General features: G+C 41.1%; 2 protein-coding genes across 2 annotated transcripts in view; one reads left to right on the forward strand and one right to left on the reverse strand.

Moving 5' to 3' along the window:
- The window catches only part of st6galnac2 (ST6 (alpha-N-acetyl-neuraminyl-2,3-beta-galactosyl-1,3)-N-acetylgalactosaminide alpha-2,6-sialyltransferase 2), a 162671-nt gene that overhangs the window by 89740 nt on the left and 55122 nt on the right, over window positions 1-17809 (reverse strand). The window lies entirely within an intron of this gene.
- The window catches only part of LOC132141097 (NLR family CARD domain-containing protein 3-like), a 68241-nt gene that overhangs the window by 44625 nt on the left and 5807 nt on the right, over window positions 1-17809 (forward strand). Inside the window, exons 4-6 of the mRNA XM_059550331.1 lie at window positions 1503-1676; window positions 1835-2008; window positions 14086-14259. Coding sequence (XP_059406314.1) covers window positions 1503-1676; window positions 1835-2008; window positions 14086-14259 — 522 coding nt within the window. The remainder of the gene's footprint in view (window positions 1-1502; window positions 1677-1834; window positions 2009-14085; window positions 14260-17809) is intronic.

Below are 17809 nucleotides of genomic sequence, written 5' to 3' on the forward strand. Positions count from 1 at the left end.
ATTGACAGACATTTTCCCCTGTTTGAGATTATACAGCTTCTCACCAATGGAAGAGTCCCAAGCTGGTCTGCCGAAAACTTCACGGAAATGGTCGATGAAGCTGAAATAAGACCGGATAACTGGGTTATTTTGAGTCCATATTGAATCTGCCCATAGTAGTGCTTTACCTTGCAGTTGAGAAATTACAAAGGCTACCTTAGATCTCTCAGTGGAGTACAAGTGTGATTGCATCTCCAGGACCAGCGAGCATTGTAGGAGGAAACCGCTGCATTCCTCCGCCGCACCAGAGTAGGGCGCTGGCCGGGCCATGGGACTGGCGTGAACGGAAGGTGAGGAAGTGCTGGTATCGTTGACGGAAATGCTCGCTGGTGTTGGGGATGCAGTTGTAGCCGTGAGTGTCCTTCGGAGTGCATTAACCAGATCTTGAAAGGGGTCCGTGAGGCTCATGCTTGTGCCTGGTGGTGTTGGTCCGGTCTTCTGTTACGGATCACTCGGGAGGCTGAGGAGGAACAAACAGAATGGTTTATTGAACAGACACAATCAGAGGAGCAGGTAGTGTAGGGTGGAGTGAGGGATGGATCCGTGCAGGCTGGGTGAAAACGTCAGAGGAGGAAGGTGAACCACACACACGCACACTGGGGATCTGGATCTTCGGAGAATCGCTGGAGAGAGGTAAGTAGAAGAAGAGTTAGTCCTTAAGAGTTAGCATACAGGTAAGACCTTGTCGCGAACGAGACTGGACGCTGATTGAGTGCGTGTGTGTGGTATTTATGGTGCTGAGGTGATTGAGTGGTGATGAGGATCAGGTGGATGTGCTTAGTATTCCGGTGAGGGCGTGCGTAGTGATTGCGTGGAGGTGGAACCTGGCGTGTTTGTAACACATACAGGTCTTTTTTTTATTTAATTAACCAAATTTTAAAGGATTTGATTTCCACATACGTGACTCAGTGAATTCATCTTTGTCTCTTACTGTGAAGCTTAAACTATATATCAAGCATTTCTTCAACACGTCTTGTTTGATCTCGAATGGCTGTGACGTTGATTAAAGTTAATAAAGCAAAATAAAGCAAAGCAAGTTACTGTTCCCGTGAACACCACTGACTCAAACTAATGCAACTGAAGCACCAAATAAAGTGAAACTACAAATATTTATAAAATTAACAATACAGCAGTAGGATTTAAACCAGTAAAAAAAAAAAAAAGTAAAACTGCAATAAATGCACAGCTGTCTGGAGAGATTATCAATACTTTTAATAAACTTTTTATACCTCCAGAAAACATTGCTACATTTACCAGAATGTTAATTATTCATTAGTTTAATAAACAGTCAGGAGCTCATCTGATCTCAGATATGAATCAATCTGAAAGATTATAAAACATCATATTTTGATTTAGTGTTCAGATTATGTCATCCTCCATTCCCTGAGGACAGAAAACTGGCAACACTCTGTAAATGTCTTTATTGTTTTGTTTTTTCTTATATTGTATTTAATCTCTTCTAGATTTTCTGGCTGTGATCTCTCAGAGAAGAATTGTGATATTGTGTCTTCAGCTCTTCAATCCTCAAACTGTGTCCTGAGAGAGCTGGATCTGAGTAACAATCCCCTGCAGGATTCAGGTGTAAAGTTTATTTCTGATGGACTGAAGAGTCCAAACTGTCAGCTGCAGATACTGAGGTATTAAGAACATATAAGAGATCATTTACAGTCAACTGGTCACAATGTTGATATGTGTCTGTAGATGATCTGACTGTGTGTGTGTGTGTGTGTGTGTGTGTGTGTGTAGATGATCTGACTGTGTGTATGTAGATGATATGACTGTGTGTCTCTTTCAGTCTTGCTGGCTGTGATCTCACTGCTCAGTGTTGTGAGAGATTGTCTTCAGCTCTACAACCCTCAAACTGTGTCCTGAGAGAGCTGGATCTTAGTAACAATCCCCTGCAGGACTCTGGTGTAAAGTTTATTTCTGATGGACTGAAGAATCCAAACTGTCAGCTGCAGATACTGAGGTATTGAGAACATATAAGAGATCATTTACAGTCAACTGGTCACAATGTTGATGTGTATCTGTAGATGATCTGACTTTGTGTATGTGTAAATGATCTGTCTGTGTGTATCTGTAGATGATCTGATTGTGTGTCTGTAGATGATCTGACTGTGTGTGTGTGTGTGTGTGTGTGTGTGTGTGTGTGTGTCTGTAGATGATCTGACTGTGTGTGTGTGTGTGTGTGTGTGTGTGCGTGCGTGCGTGCGTGCGTGTGTGTGTGTGTGTCTGTAGATGATCTGACTATGTGTGTGTAGATTTTATGTCTGTGTGTCTGTAGATGATCTGTCTGTGTCTGTAGATGATCTGATTGTGTGTGTGTGTGTGTGTGTGTGTGTGTGTGTGTGTGTAAATGGTCTGTCTGTGTGTCTGTAGATGATCTGACTGTGTTTCTGTAGATGGTCTGACTGTGAGTCTGTAGATGATCTGAATGTGTGTCTGAAAATTATCTGACTGTGTGTCTGTAGATGCTCTGATTGTGTGTCTGTAGATCTTCTTACTGTGTGTGTCTGTAGCTGATTTTACTGTGTGTTAGGGCTGTCAAAAATGATCTGTCTGTGTGTCTGAAGATGATATGACTGCTTGTCAGTAGATGATCTTAGTGTGTGTCTGTAGATGATCTGTCTGTGTGTGTCTGTAGATGATCTTACAGTGTGTCTGTAGATGATCTGTCTGTCTGTGTCTGGATGATCTTTCTGTGTGTGTCTGTAGATGATCTGTCCATCTGTGTCTAGATGATCTTTCTGTGTGTGTCTGTAGATGATCTCTCTGTCTATGTCTAGATGATCTTTCTGTGTATCTGGAGATGATCTGACTGTGTGTGTCTGTAGATGATCTGACTGTCTGTGTGTCTGTAGATGATCTGACTGTCTGTGTGTCTGTAGATGATCTGTCTGTCTGTGTCTAGATGATCTTTCTGTGTGTGTCTGTAGATGATCTGACTGTAGGTGTCTGTAGATTATCTATTAGTGTGTGTGCCTGTAGATGATCTTACTGTGTGGTCTGTAGATGATCTAACTGTCTGTGTGTCTGTAGATGATCTGACTGTCTTTGTGTCTGTAGATGATCTGGCTGTGTGTCTGTAGATGATCTGACTGTCTGTGTGTCTGTATATGATCTGTCAGTGTGTGTCTGTAGATATCTTACTGTGTGTGTCTGTAGATGATCTGACGGTCTGTGTTTATAGATGATCTGACTGAGCGTGTGTCTGTAGATGATCTGTCTCTGTGTGTAGATGATCTTACTGTGTGTGTCTGTAAATGATCTGTCAGTGTGTGTGTCTGTAGATGATCTTACTGTGTCTGTTGATGATCAGACTGTTCGTGTGTCTGTAGATGATCTATCAGTATGTGTGTCTGTAGATTATCTTACTGTGTGTGTCCGTAGATGATCTTACTGTGTGTGTCTATAGATTATCTATCATTGTGTGTTTCTGTAGATTATTTTACTGTGTGTTTCTGTAGATGATCTGACTGTCTGTGTGTCTGTAGATTATCTGTCTGTGTGTGTCTGTAGATGATTTTACTGTGTGTGTGTCTGTAGATGATCTGACTGTCTGTGTGTCTGTAGATGATCTTACTGTGGCTGTTGATGATCTGACTGTCTGTGTGTCTGTAGATGATCTATCAGTATGTGTCTGAAGATTATTTTACTGTGTGTGTCTGTAGGTGATCTTACTGTGTGTGTCTGTAGATGATCTGACTGTCTGTGTGTCTGTAGATGATCTGTCAGTGTGTGTGTGTCTCTAGATGATCTTACTGTGTCTGTTGATCATCTGACTGTTAGTGTGTTTGTTGATGATCTATCAGTATGTGTGTCTGTAGATTATCTTACTGTGTTTGTGTCTGTAGATGATCTTACTGTGTGTGTCTATAGATTATCAGTGTGTGTTTCTGTAGATTATGTTACTGTGTGTTTCTGTAGATGATCTGACTGTCTGTGTGTCTGTAGATGATCTTTCTGTGTGTGTCGGTAGATGATTTGACTGTCTGTGTGTCTGTAGATGATCTGACTGTCTGTGTGTCTGTAGATGATCTGACTGTCTGTGTGTCTGTAGATGATCTTACTGTGTTTGTTGATGAACTGACTGTCTGTGTCTCCGTAGATGAAGTATGTGTCTGTTGATGATCTGACTGTCTGTGTGTCTGTAGATGATCTATCAGTATGTGTCTGTAGATTATTTTACTGTGTGTCTGTAGATGATCTTACTGTGTGTGTCTGTAGATGATCTGACTGTCTGTGTGTCTGTAGATGATCTGTCAGTGTGTGTGTCTGTAGATGATGTTACTGTGTCTGTCGATGATCTGACTGTTCATTTGTCTGAAGATGATCTATCAGTATGTGTGTCTGTAGATTATTTTACTGTGTTTGTCTGTAGATTATCTATTAGTGTGTGTTTCTGTAGATTATCTTACTGTGTGTTTCTGTAGATGATCTGACTGTCTGTTTGTCTGTAGATGATCTGTCTGTGTGTCTGTACATGATCTTACTCTGTGTGTCTATTGATTATCTGACGGTCTGTGTGTCTGTTGATTATCTGTCAGTGTGTGTGTCTGTTGATTATCTGTCAGTGTGTGTGTAGATGATCTATCAGTATGTGTATGTAAATTATTTTACTGTGTGTGTCTGTACATGATCTTACTGTGTGTGCCTGTAGATGATCTATCAGTGTGTGTCTGTAGATTATTTTACTGTGTGTTTCTGTAGATGATCTATCAGTATGTGTCTGTGGATGATCTGACTGTCTGTGTGTCTGTAGATGATCTTACTGTGTGTGTGTGTGTGTGTGTGTGTGTCTGTAGATGATATGACTGTCTGTGTGTCTGTAAATGATCTTTCAGTATGTGTGTCTGTAGATGATCTTACTGTGTCTGTTGATGATCTGACTGTCTGTGTGTCTGTAGATGATCTATCAGTATGTGTTTCTGTAGATCATCTTATTGTGTGTGTCTGTAGATGATCTATCGGTCTGTGTCTGTAGATTTTCTTACTGTGTGTTTCTGTAGATCATCTATCAGTGTGTGTGTCTGTAGATGATCTGGCTGTCTGTGTGTCTTTAGATGATCTATCAATATGTGTGTCTGTAGATGATCTCTGTGTGTGTGTGTGTGTGTGTCTCTTAGGGCTGGTCGATTATGGCAAAAATCATAATCACGATTATTTTGGTCAATATTGTAATCACGATTATTTAACACGATTATGAGGGGGCCATTTGACCAAAACTTTATATGAGTGATTTATTTAAGATATTAATAAATATCAATGTGAAGAGTGGGGCGGGGCCGAGGGACATGGGAGCGAGGCCGGGGGAGTGATTGGAGATGAACTACACCTGTTCGTCCCACCGGTCTCGAGGCCCATGGAGGAGATGAAAGGATATAAAACTGGAGCGACGACAGTGAAGGACGAGAGAGGACCAGGCCTGGGCTTTTAGTTGTGTTTTGGTTTTTATTTTATGCGCACCAGTCGTCCGTGAGGGGCTGGTGCGCTGTTTTGTGTTTATTTTGTTATTAAAATGTTTTTGATTGTCCGCCGGTTCCCGCCTCCTTCTTCCGGATGAATATGAAGGTTGTTTATCGTTACAGTGGTGCCGAAGCCCGGGAGAAGGAGGGACGCGCTGCTGAAGATCCCTCGCCGCTGTGGTGAATCCGCGGTGCCAACGAGCTGGCGAGGAGTGTGCCGCCATGGACGCTCGAGGCGGTGGGCTGGAGCGAGTTGCCGGGGACGGGCGAGCTCGCTACCGGCCGCCCACGATGTGGAGAGACGGCTGCCGTCCGTGAGGGAGCGGAGGAGTCGGCGCCGTTCGCCAGGTGGCCGGAGCCTGCTGCCATCCGCCGGAACGGGGAGGAGCAGGGAACGGGGGACTCCTGCCGGCTGCCCAAAACCGGAGGAGCCGTCGCCGTCCACCGGGCGGCGGAGGAGTGTCGTGCCGTCCGCCGAGGGCCGTCCAGTGCCACCGCCAGGCACCGCGGAGGAGATCACCCAGCTGGTGGAGGGCCGAGCAGCGGTGCGTCTGGGAACCGGAATTTTTTTTTTTTTTTTTTTTCCTCTCTCCCCTCTCTCGTCTCTGTCGCTCCTCCTTCCATCTCCTTTTCTCTCGCCTCGTCTGTCCTACCCCCAGGTTCCCGCAGGTCCCCGTGAGCGGCCCCCCCGGAGGGAAGGGGGGGGGGGGTAGAGCGCAGTCTCGGGAGTACCCCCCGGCCTGCGAGGTTTTATCGTTACAATCAAATATGTATTTCTGTAAATAATATTGCTATGACATGAACATTATAGAGACAAACGGAATTTCAAACAAACAAAAAGTCCTCAAAATTATTGAAAATAATAATAAAGCAATGGACAGATACAGTAGAATAATAAGATACAAATTTGACAAACTGTGCTTCAATGTTTTTTTTTAATGCAATTTGCAGCCTACTACTGAAATTAATAATCAACTGTAAAATAAATCAGCATAGTCTTCACTGTAATAATTAAACTTTTTGTTTCTTAATGCTACAAAAATCCAGTTTGACCGTTTAGGTGTGCACCTTGAGCTAAAAGATGACTTTACATGTCTGTGTGCCGTTCCGTCTCTGAGGACATATCTCTTACTGAGGAGTAGTGCAAGTTCTCTTTCACTCTTTTAAAAACATGAATAAATATACTTTGATTAATCAAGCACGTCCTATTTTGCAAATATTATGTTACATGATTTTACTGATTTGCACAGGAAATTTGACTTTTATGGAGGAACGAAAACGCAATACTGTAAAAGGGGGCGGATTGGGGCACCCTAAATTATTTAATTTCGATTATTGTATTTTCATAATCATTGAAGGCCAAAAGTTAAACGTTTTTTGATTACTTGCACAGTCTGTAGATGATCTTTCTGGGTGTCTGTAGATGATCTGTGTATGTCTCTAGATGATCTGACTGTGTGTGTGTGTGTGTTTGTGTGTGTGTGTGTGTGTGTGTGTGTGTAGATGATCTGTCTATTGATGTGTGTGTCTAGTCGATCTGTGTGTCTGTAGATCGTCTGACTGTCTGTAGATGATCTGACTGTGCGTGTCTGTAGATGATCTGTCTGTGTGTGTCTGTAGATGATCTGACTGTGTGTGTCTGTACTTGATCTGACTGTGTGTCTGTAGATGATCTGACTCTGTTTGTGTGTGTCTGTAGATGACTGTATATCTAGACAATATTTGTGTGTCTGTAGCTTATCTCTGTGTGTGTGGGTGTGTTTGGATAATCTGAATGTGTGTGCCTGTAGTTGATCTGTGTATGTCTGTAGATGATCTGACTGTATGTGTCTAGGAAAAGATGTGTCTGTGGTAGGGCTGTGCAAAAAATTGAATGCGATTTTCATGCGCATCTCATCAGTAAAGACGCTCCTGTAATTAGTAGTATATCTCCAGCATGTGCGTTAAGATCAGGGTTGCCAGGTTTTCACAACAAATCCTGCCCAGTTGTTTCTTAAAACTAGCCCAAAACTAGCCCAGTTGCGTTTCCAGGAGGTTCCCCGATAAAAATTCCATCCCGGGGTTAAAATATAAATTTTTTGGCATGGTTGCCTTGCTAAAATTTGCATTTTAGGGGATAAATATCACCTTATTGGTATTGGGGTCACTTCAACCCGCGGACATGTAAAACAACCACGGACTTGGCAACACTGGTTCAGGTGGAGCGGCATTTACTACATAGGGGTGCGTTTCCCAAAACCATAGTTGCTAACTAAGTTAGCAACTTTGTTGGTTGCAATGCAATTTCCCATTGCCAACCAACTAAGTTGCTAACAGGTTAGCAACTATGGTTTTGGGAAACGCACTCCTGAGCCGTAGTCCACCAACAAGCTACACAAAATCGCTTTCAAAATTGACAAAGAACCGCCTGCGATTTTAAAATCTATTTTGTGTAGATTGTCAGTGAATTACAGCTCTGTGCAGTAAATGCCAAGCAGTGTTGCCAAGTTTGTGGTTGTTTTTCATGTTCGCGGGTTGAAGCGACCTGAATACCAATAACGTGTTATTTAGCCCCTAAGATGTGAATATTACCAAGGGAACCCTGCCAAAAACGTGTATTTTTGTTGCCCGGTACGAAACGCGATTGGACTAGTTTTGAGAAGCAATTGGGCAGGTTTTGTTTTGAAAACCTGGCAATCATGATTTGAACGCACGTGCTGGAGATATACTACTAATCACAGGAGCGCCTTCACTGAGGAGATGAGTATGAAAATCGGATTCGATTTTTTGCACAGCCCTAGTCTGTAGTTGATCTCTGTGTGTCTGTAGATGATCTTACTGTGTGTGTCTGTAGAGGATCTGACTCTCTCTCTCTCTCTCTCTCTCTCTCTCTCTCTCTGTGTGTGTGTGTGTGTGTGTGTAGATGATCTGACTGTGTGTGTCTGTAGAGGATCTGACTCTCTCTCTGTGTGTGTGTGTGTGTGTGTGTGTGTGCGTGTGTGTGTGTGTGTGTGTGTGTGTGTCTGTAGATGATCTGACTATGTGTGTGTAGATTTTATGTCTGTGTGTCTGTAGATGATCTGACTGTGTGTGTGTAAATGATCTGTCTGTGTCTGTAGATGATCTGATTGTGTGTGTGTGTGTGTGTGTGTGTGTGTGTGTGTGTGTGTGTGTGTGTGTGTGTGTGTGTGTGTGTGTGTGTGTGTGTGTGTGTGTGTAAATGGTCTGTCTGTGTGTCTGTAGATGATCTGACTGTGTTTCTGTAGATGGTCTGACTGTGAGTCTGTAGATGATCTGAATGTGTGTCTGAAAATTATCTGACTGTGTGTCTGTAGATGCTCTGATTGTGTGTCTGTAGATCTTCTTACTGTGTGTGTCTGTAGCTGATTTTACTGTGTGTTAGGGCTGTCAAAAATGATCTGTCTGTGTGTCTGAAGATGATATGACTGCTTGTCAGTAGATGATCTTAGTGTGTGTCTGTAGATGATCTGTCTGTGTGTGTCTGTAGATGATCTTACAGTGTGTCTGTAGATGATCTGTCTGTCTGTGTCTGGATGATCTTTCTGTGTGTGTCTGTAGATGATCTGTCCATCTGTGTCTAGATGATCTTTCTGTGTGTGTCTGTAGATGATCTCTCTGTCTATGTCTAGATGATCTTTCTGTGTATCTGGAGATGATCTGACTGTGTGTGTCTGTAGATGATCTGACTGTCTGTGTGTCTGTAGATGATCTGTCTGTCTGTGTCTAGATGGTCTTTCTGTGTGTGTCTGTAGATGATCTGACTGTAGGTGTCTGTAGATTATCTATTAGTGTGTGTGCCTGTAGATGATCTTACTGTGTGGTCTGTAGATGATCTAACTGTCTGTGTGTCTGTAGATGATCTGACTGTCTTTGTGTCTGTAGATGATCTGGCTGTGTGTCTGTAGATGATCTGACTGTCTGTGTGTCTGTATATGATCTGTCAGTGTGTGTCTGTAGATATCTTACTGTGTGTGTCTGTAGATGATCTGACGGTCTGTGTTTATAGATGATCTGACTTAGCGTGTGTCTGTAGATGATCTGTCTCTGTGTGTAGATGATCTTACTGTGTGTGTCTGTAAATGATCTGTCAGTGTGTGTGTCTGTAGATGATCTTACTGTGTCTGTTGATGATCAGACTGTTCGTGTGTCTGTAGATGATCTATCAGTATGTGTGTCTGTAGATTATCTTACTGTGTGTGTCTGTAGATGATCTTACTGTGTGTGTCTATAGATTATCTATCATTGTGTGTTTCTGTAGATTATTTTACTGTGTGTTTCTGTAGATGATCTGACTGTCTGTGTGTCTGTAGATTATCTGTCTGTGTGTGTCTGTAGATGATTTTACTGTGTGTGTGTCTGTAGATGATCTGACTGTCTGTGTGTCTGTAGATGATCTTACTGTGGCTGTTGATGATCTGACTGTCTGTGTGTCTGTAGATGATCTATCAGTATGTGTCTGAAGATTATTTTACTGTGTGTGTCTGTAGGTGATCTTACTGTGTGTGTCTGTAGATGATCTGACTGTCTGTGTGTCTGTAGATGATCTGTCAGTGTGTGTGTGTCTCTAGATGATCTTACTGTGTCTGTTGATCATCTGACTGTTAGTGTGTTTGTTGATGATCTATCAGTATGTGTGTCTGTAGATTATCTTACTGTGTTTGTGTCTGTAGATGATCTTACTGTGTGTGTCTATAGATTATCAGTGTGTGTTTCTGTAGATTATGTTACTGTGTGTTTCTGTAGATGATCTGACTGTCTGTGTGTCTGTAGATGATCTTTCTGTGTGTGTCGGTAGATGATTTGACTGTCTGTGTGTCTGTAGATGATCTGACTGTCTGTGTGTCTGTAGATGATCTTTCTGTGTGTGTCGGTAGATGATTTGACTGTCTGTGTGTCTGTAGATGATCTGACTGTCTGTGTGTCTGTAGATGATCTGACTGTCTGTGTGTCTGTAGATGATCTTACTGTGTTTGTTGATGAACTGACTGTCTGTGTCTCCGTAGATGAAGTATGTGTCTGTTGATGATCTGACTGTCTGCGTGTCTGTAGATGATCTATCAGTATGTGTCTGTAGATTATTTTCATGTGTGTCTGTAGATGATCTGACTGTCTTTGTGTCTGTAGATGATCTGTCAGTGTGTGTGTCTGTAGATGATGTTACTGTGTCTGTCGATGATCTGACTGTTCATTTGTCTGAAGATGATCTATCAGTATGTGTGTTTGTAGATTGTTTTACTGTGTTTGTCTGTAGATTATCTATTAGTGTGTGTTTCTGTAGATTATCTTACTGTGTGTTTCTGTAGATGATCTGACTGTCTGTTTGTCTGTAGATGATCTGTCTGTGTGTCTGTACATGATCTTACTCTGTGTGTCTATTGATTATCTGACGGTCTGTGTGTCTGTTGATTATCTGTCAGTGTGTGTGTCTGTTGATTATCTGTCAGTGTGTGTGTAGATGATCTATCAGTATGTGTATGTAAATTATTTTACTGTGTGTGTCTGTACATGATCTTACTGTGTGTGCCTGTAGATGATCTATCAGTGTGTGTCTGTAGATTATTTTACTGTGTGTTTCTGTAGATGATCTATCAGTATGTGTCTGTGGATGATCTGACTGTCTGTGTGTCTGTAGATGATCTTACTGTGTGTGTGTGTGTGTGTGTGTGTGTGTGTGTGTGTGTGTGTGTGTGTGTGTGTGTGTGTGTGTGTGTGTGTGTGTCTGTAGATGATATGACTGTCTGTGTGTCTGTAAATGATCTTTCAGTATGTGTGTCTGTAGATGATCTTACTGTGTCTGTTGATGATCTGACTGTCTGTGTGTCTGTAGATGATCTATCAGTATGTGTTTCTGTAGATCATCTTATTGTGTGTGTCTGTAGATGATCTATCGGTCTGTGTCTGTAGATTTTCTTACTGTGTGTTTCTGTAGATCATCTATCAGTGTGTGTGTCTGTAGATGATCTGGCTGTCTGTGTGTCTTTAGATGATCTATCAATATGTGTGTCTGTAGATGATCTCTGTGTGTGTGTGTGTGTGTGTGTCTCTTAGGGCTGGTCGATTATGGCAAAAATCATAATCACGATTATTTTGGTCAATATTGTAATCACGATTATTTAACACGATTATGAGGGGGCCATTTGACCAAAACTTTATATGAGTGATTTATTTAAGATATTAATAAATATCAAATATGTATTTCTGTAAATAATATTGCTATGACATGAACATTATAGAGACAAACGGAATTTCAAACAAACAAAAAGTCCTCAAAATTATTGAAAATAATAATAAAGCAATGGACAGATACAGTAGAATAAAAAGATACAAATTTGACAAACTGTGACAAACAAATTTGACAATGTTTTTTTTTAATGCAATTTGCAGCCTACTACTTAAATTAATAATCAACTGTAAAATAAATCAGCATAGTCTTCACTGTAATAATTAAACTTTTTGTTTCTTAATGCTACAAAAATCCAGTTTGACCGTTTAGGTGTGCACCTTGAGCTAAAAGATGACTTTACATGTCTGTGTGCCGTTCCGTCTCTGAGGACATATCTCTTACTGAGGAGTAGTGCAAGTTCTCTTTCACTCTTTTAAAAACATGAATAAATATACTTTGATTAATCAAGCACGTCCTATTTTGCAAATATTATGTTACATGATTTTACTGATTTGCACAGGAAATTTGACTTTTATGGAGGAACGAAAACGCAATACTGTAAAAGGGGGCGGATTGGGGCACCCTAAATTATTTAATTTCGATTATTGTATTTTCATAATCATTGAAGGCCAAAAGTTAAACGTTTTTTGATTACTTGCACAGTCTGTAGATGATCTTTCTGGGTGTCTGTAGATGATCTGTGTATGTCTCTAGATGATCTGACTGTGTGTGTGTGTGTGTGTGTGTATGTGTGTGTGTGTCTGTGTGTGTGTGTGTGTGTGTGTGTGTGTAGATGATCTGTCTATTGATGTGTGTGTCTAGTCGATCTGTGTGTCTGTAGATCGTCTGACTGTCTGTAGATGATCTGACTGTGCGTGTCTGTAGATGATCTGTCTGTGTGTGTCTGTAGATGATCTGACTGTGTGTGTCTGTACTTGATCTGACTGTGTGTCTGTAGATGATCTGACTCTGTTTGTGTGTGTCTGTAGATGACTGTATATCTAGACAATATTTGTGTGTCTGTAGCTTATCTCTGTGTGTGTGGGTGTGTTTGGATAATCTGAATGTGTGTGCCTGTAGTTGATCTGTGTATGTCTTTAGATGATCTGACTGTGTGTGTCTAGGAAAAGATGTGTCTGTGGTAGGGCTGTGCAAAAAATCGAATGCGATTTTCATGCGCATCTCATCAGTAAAGACGCTCCTGTAATTAGTAGTATATCTCCAGCATGTGCGTTAAGATCAGGGTTGCCAGGTTTTCACAACAAATCCTGCCCAGTTGTTTCTTAAAACTAGCCCAAAACTAGCCCAGTTGCGTTTCCAGGAGGTTCCCCGATAAAAATTCCATCCCGGGGTTAAAATATAAATTTTTTGGCATGGTTGCCTTGCTAAAATTTGCATTTTAGGGGATAAATATCACCTTATTGGTATTGGGGTCACTTCAACCCGCGGACATGTAAAACAACCACGGACTTGGCAACACTGGTTCAGGTGGAGCGGCATTTACTACATAGGGGTGCGTTTCCCAAAACCATAGTTGCTAACTAAGTTAGCAACTTTGTTGGTTGCAATGCAATTTCCCATTGCCAACCAACTAAGTTGCTAACAGGTTATTAACTATGGTTTTGGGAAACGCACTTCTGAGCCGTAGTCCACCAACAAGCTACACAAAATCGCTTTCAAAATTGACAAAGAACCGCCTGCGATTTTAAAATCAATTTTGTGTAGATTGTCAGTGAATTACAGCTCTGTGCAGTAAATGCCAAGCAGTGTTGCCAAGTTTGTGGTTGTTTTTCATGTTCGCGGGTTGAAGCGACCTGAATACCAATAACGTGTTATTTAGCCCCTAAGATGTGAATATTACCAAGGGAACCCTGCCAAAAACGTGTATTTTTGTTGCCCGGTACGAAACGCAATTGGACTAGTTTTGAGAAGCAATTGGGCAGGTTTTGTTTTGAAAACCTGGCAATCATGATTTGAACGCACGTGCTGGAGATATACTACTAATCACAGGAGCGCCTTCACTGAGGAGATGAGTATGAAAATCGGATTCGATTTTTTGCACAGCCCTAGTCTGTAGTTGATCTCTGTGTGTCTGTAGATGATCTTACTGTGTGTGTCTGTAGAGGATCTGACTCTCTCTCTCTCTCTCTCTCTCTCTCTGTGTGTGTGTGTGTGTGTGTGTGTGTGTGTGTGTGTGTGTGTGTGTAGATGATCTGACTGTGTGTGTCTGTAGAGGATCTGACTCTCTCTCTCTCTCTGTGTGTGTGTGTGTGTAGATGATCTGACTGTGTGTCTGCAGATGATATGGCTGTGTCTGTAGATAATCTGTCTGTGTGTCTGTAGATGATCTGGCTGTGTCTGTAGATGATCTGTCTGTGTGTCTGTAGATGATCTGTCTCTGTATCTGTGTGTCTGTAGGTTGTCTGGCTGTATGGTGTCAGAGGAAGGCTGTGGTTATTTGTCTTCAGCTCTGAGTACAAACCCCTCACACCTGAGAGAGCTGGATCTGAGCTACAATCACCCAGGACAATCAGGAGTCCAGCTGCTAAACCACAAACTGCAGGATCCAGACTATAAACTGCAGATACTCAAGTATGTCAAACACTAATACTGACGTACTGAACATGTGTGTGAATGATGTTGATCTACATTAAATTTTGTTTTATTAACAACATTTGGGAGGAGTTTGTCTAGATTAATCAACCAGTTTATCACAGCTGGAGCTCGTTTCCGATCATTTATTCAATCAACACGGTAATTGATAAATATATAAAGCCAACTGACTTCCGTCCCATGACAGCTTTCATCTGGTCACTACAATATACGAAATCCAACTTTTCTCTTCGATGATAAGTTTGGATCCCCATCATAACCCACTGGCCCCAAAGATACTCCATCCACACCATCTTCAGCCGATGAGACTTAAACTTCATCACCCGGGTATCAGCTTGTGTGTTTGGCAGCTCGCACACCAAGATGTTGATGACTTTGTTCGCCCTTACCAGAAAGACTTCTTACCTCTTTTGCACACATAGAGCTTTCCCAGTTAATGAACAAAGCACAGCTTTACTCTTTGTACTAGGGATGCATCGATCCAATACTCAGGATAGGTATCCAATAGGTACCGATCCAAATCCGATATTGTGTGTATACTATTCTGTGTTATTGTTGAGCTCCACGAAAGGCACAAAAACATTATAAAGCACCAAAACATTTTTGTGCACATATTTAAAGTGTTCTGAAGCTGTCCCATAGTTCAGTGTGAGGTACAGATTAATATTGAAATCATTATATTCAGTTCACATAAACTCTTCTTTCTGCTGCAGCTGTCATCATCCATTCAGTTTTCAAACTGTGTGCCACGTTCAGTTATTACATTCAAAACCATGAAACTCTCTTCGAGCGCACACAGTAAACGAGATTTAAAACTGTTCAAAGAAAAGGCTCTAACTAACACAGAGATTTAAGACACTACGTATCAATATATCTTCTTGTACTAGTATCTGGTTCATGAAGAAATCATTTGATTTAACCGGTTCTTAATGAACCAGTTCACCAAATCAGACTGAATCATTTGAAAAGGTTTGAGTCTCCAGTAAGCATTAATCCACAAATTATTTTTTTAACGTGGCTGACACTCTCTATGAGTCGAAATAAACCAATATCCTGGAGTAATTCATTTACTCAGACAGTACACTGACTGAACTGCTGTGAAAAGAGAACTGAAGATGAACTCGAGTCAAGCAGCTTGTGTGTTGTACTAACTGTTCTATATGGACTTGGAGCAATGTGCAGCCTGCACACTGTGACTCTCTGTTGTTTCAAGCTCATCATTCTGAGCACGGGATGTGCATAAAAAAAATCCCTACATTGCATCCCTACTTTGTATGTCTTTTTGCAGTCACGTAACCTTCCAAAACAGTCATTAGAACTGTCAGCGAGCCTAATGTAATGCTCCAGATTCAAGAACTAGGGTTGCCGCGGTGAGGAAAATTTCCCACCAGTTAATCGACATGTGACAACACTGGTAATACCGGTATCACAGTGTGGTGGGGAGTGGGAGGGGGTGTCCTCTTTTCCTCGCTTCCTTGCTTTTAAATAGCTTATAAATGGGTGCGCGTTATACTTTCACTTTTGAACAGTGTTGGGAGCAATGCATTACAAAAGTAATTCATTACAGTAACATATTACTTTTTGCTGTAACACAGTAATGTAAGGCATTACTAAATAAATTTTCAGTAATATTTTATTCAGTACATGTTCAGTAACACTTGCGTTACAACACTTTCAGACCAAAATTGTTCAATTGTAATTGTTCAAAGAAAAGAAAAAACAGTAAGACATTCACATATGAAAAATGAAGCAAATAAGTTATATTTCCTGTTCGTGGTCAGTCAATATCTGCTTGTGGTGTTTGTTTTGCATTTTAATAATTTCTGCATTTTATTTCTCTCCTAGTTGCCTATAGTTTCTATAGTTTACGTTTCAAACAGCTCGCGCTCGCCCCGTTAGAAGCTCTGACAGAAAGGATGCGTGTGAGGCTGACAGAGACGCGCTGTTTAATGTGTTTGAGATGTGCTGTTTTCCTTAAAGGGATAGTTCACTTTGAAATTAAATTTTGATATGTTTTAGCTTACCTCAAGGACATCCAAGATGTAGGTGTCTTTGTTTCCGCAGTAGTTTCAATTTTGATATTTTTAGGTCAAACCGTTCTTGTCTGTGACTCATATAATGCAGGTCTATGGTCACCACCTCAAAGAGCATCCATTTGTCTGGCTTAGTCTGTGCAAGCGACGGAAAGTGTCGGAAGTGATCTCTCGCACGTGTACTTCACTCATTGTTTACTGTTTACCACACGATGCCAGTCTGCACTGTCTGAAATATAATGCAGTAATTATAATTAATTGGCTTATAATGCACCCTATAATCGTTGCGATAATAATAAAAATACAACACATTTCTCACTCAATTGACAGTGTGCCATTGGATCCCTCTGACCTTGGAAGTAGCCTCCAGTTTATATGTGGCAAACTAAACATAACGTGCAAAAGCGGAGAAAACTCAGGATCTTCAGTCAGGCAGGTGTGTGATGCGATACTGTCCTCGTCGTCGTCTTGTAGTTGTGGCATTGCTATGTTTCATTCGTGACAACATATGCTCTCCACTTCTGTTAGCATCTCACAACATTTGCTACTAAAACACCACCAATTTTGAAGAGATCTCGGTCTCTCTGAGGCTTGAAAACGTGCTGCTGCGGCGGATGCTTCCTCCATCGCTCTGAGTTCTTGATCTGTGTAACGTTATTCTGGTTCAAATAAATATGGTTGTGAAAAAAATATAACGTTGTCTATGGATATATTGAAATCGTCTTCCATTGCAATTTTCTGTAATTCTGTTTAGATCTTCACAGTAAAAGGTAACACTTCCGAAATCTCTGTGTAAACAATGAGTGATGTACACGTGCGGGAGATCACTTGGCTTTCCGCGCTTGCGCAGACTAAGCCAGAACACATGCACTCGTCACACACCAGGAAGCACGTGCGCCCTCAGTTTATTTGGACGTGGTTGTGTATTAAGAAGTAAAAACTATATAAATACTGTTCGTTTTCTCACACAAAATGCTTGTTTCGTGTTTTAGGCCATCAATGTGTACTTACGATGGGGAATTGTTTAATTTGGACTTCTATGTGCATGCTCTTTGAGGTGTTGACCATAGACCTCCATTATATGAGTGAAAGACAGGAAATGTTTGACCTAAAAATATCAAAATTGAAACTACTGCAGAAACAAAGACACCTACATCTTGGATGCCCTTTAGGTAAGCTAAAACATAACAAAATTTAATTTCAAAGTAAACTATCCCTTTAATGCATAACTTACATTTCGCAGGTATATTCTCCATCTGTAAATGTTAAAAAAACAATGGAAAATTTGCATTTTGCTGTAGCGATTCTCCGCTAATCTCCACAGACTTCATGAACAAGCGCCGCTGCACGCATGCGCGCCAAACAGACAGTGCTCAGTGAAATAGGAGCATAATAATTCTAATGTAGCCTATACATTTTGCTGAAATATTTATAGTTGGACATTAAATGTGACATATGTAGAAATGCAATCCTATATGTCAGTGTATTTGTATGAT

The sequence above is a fragment of the Carassius carassius genome, chromosome 1 (genome assembly GCF_963082965.1).
Source record: "Carassius carassius chromosome 1, fCarCar2.1, whole genome shotgun sequence".
NCBI lineage: Eukaryota > Metazoa > Chordata > Actinopteri > Cypriniformes > Cyprinidae > Carassius > Carassius carassius.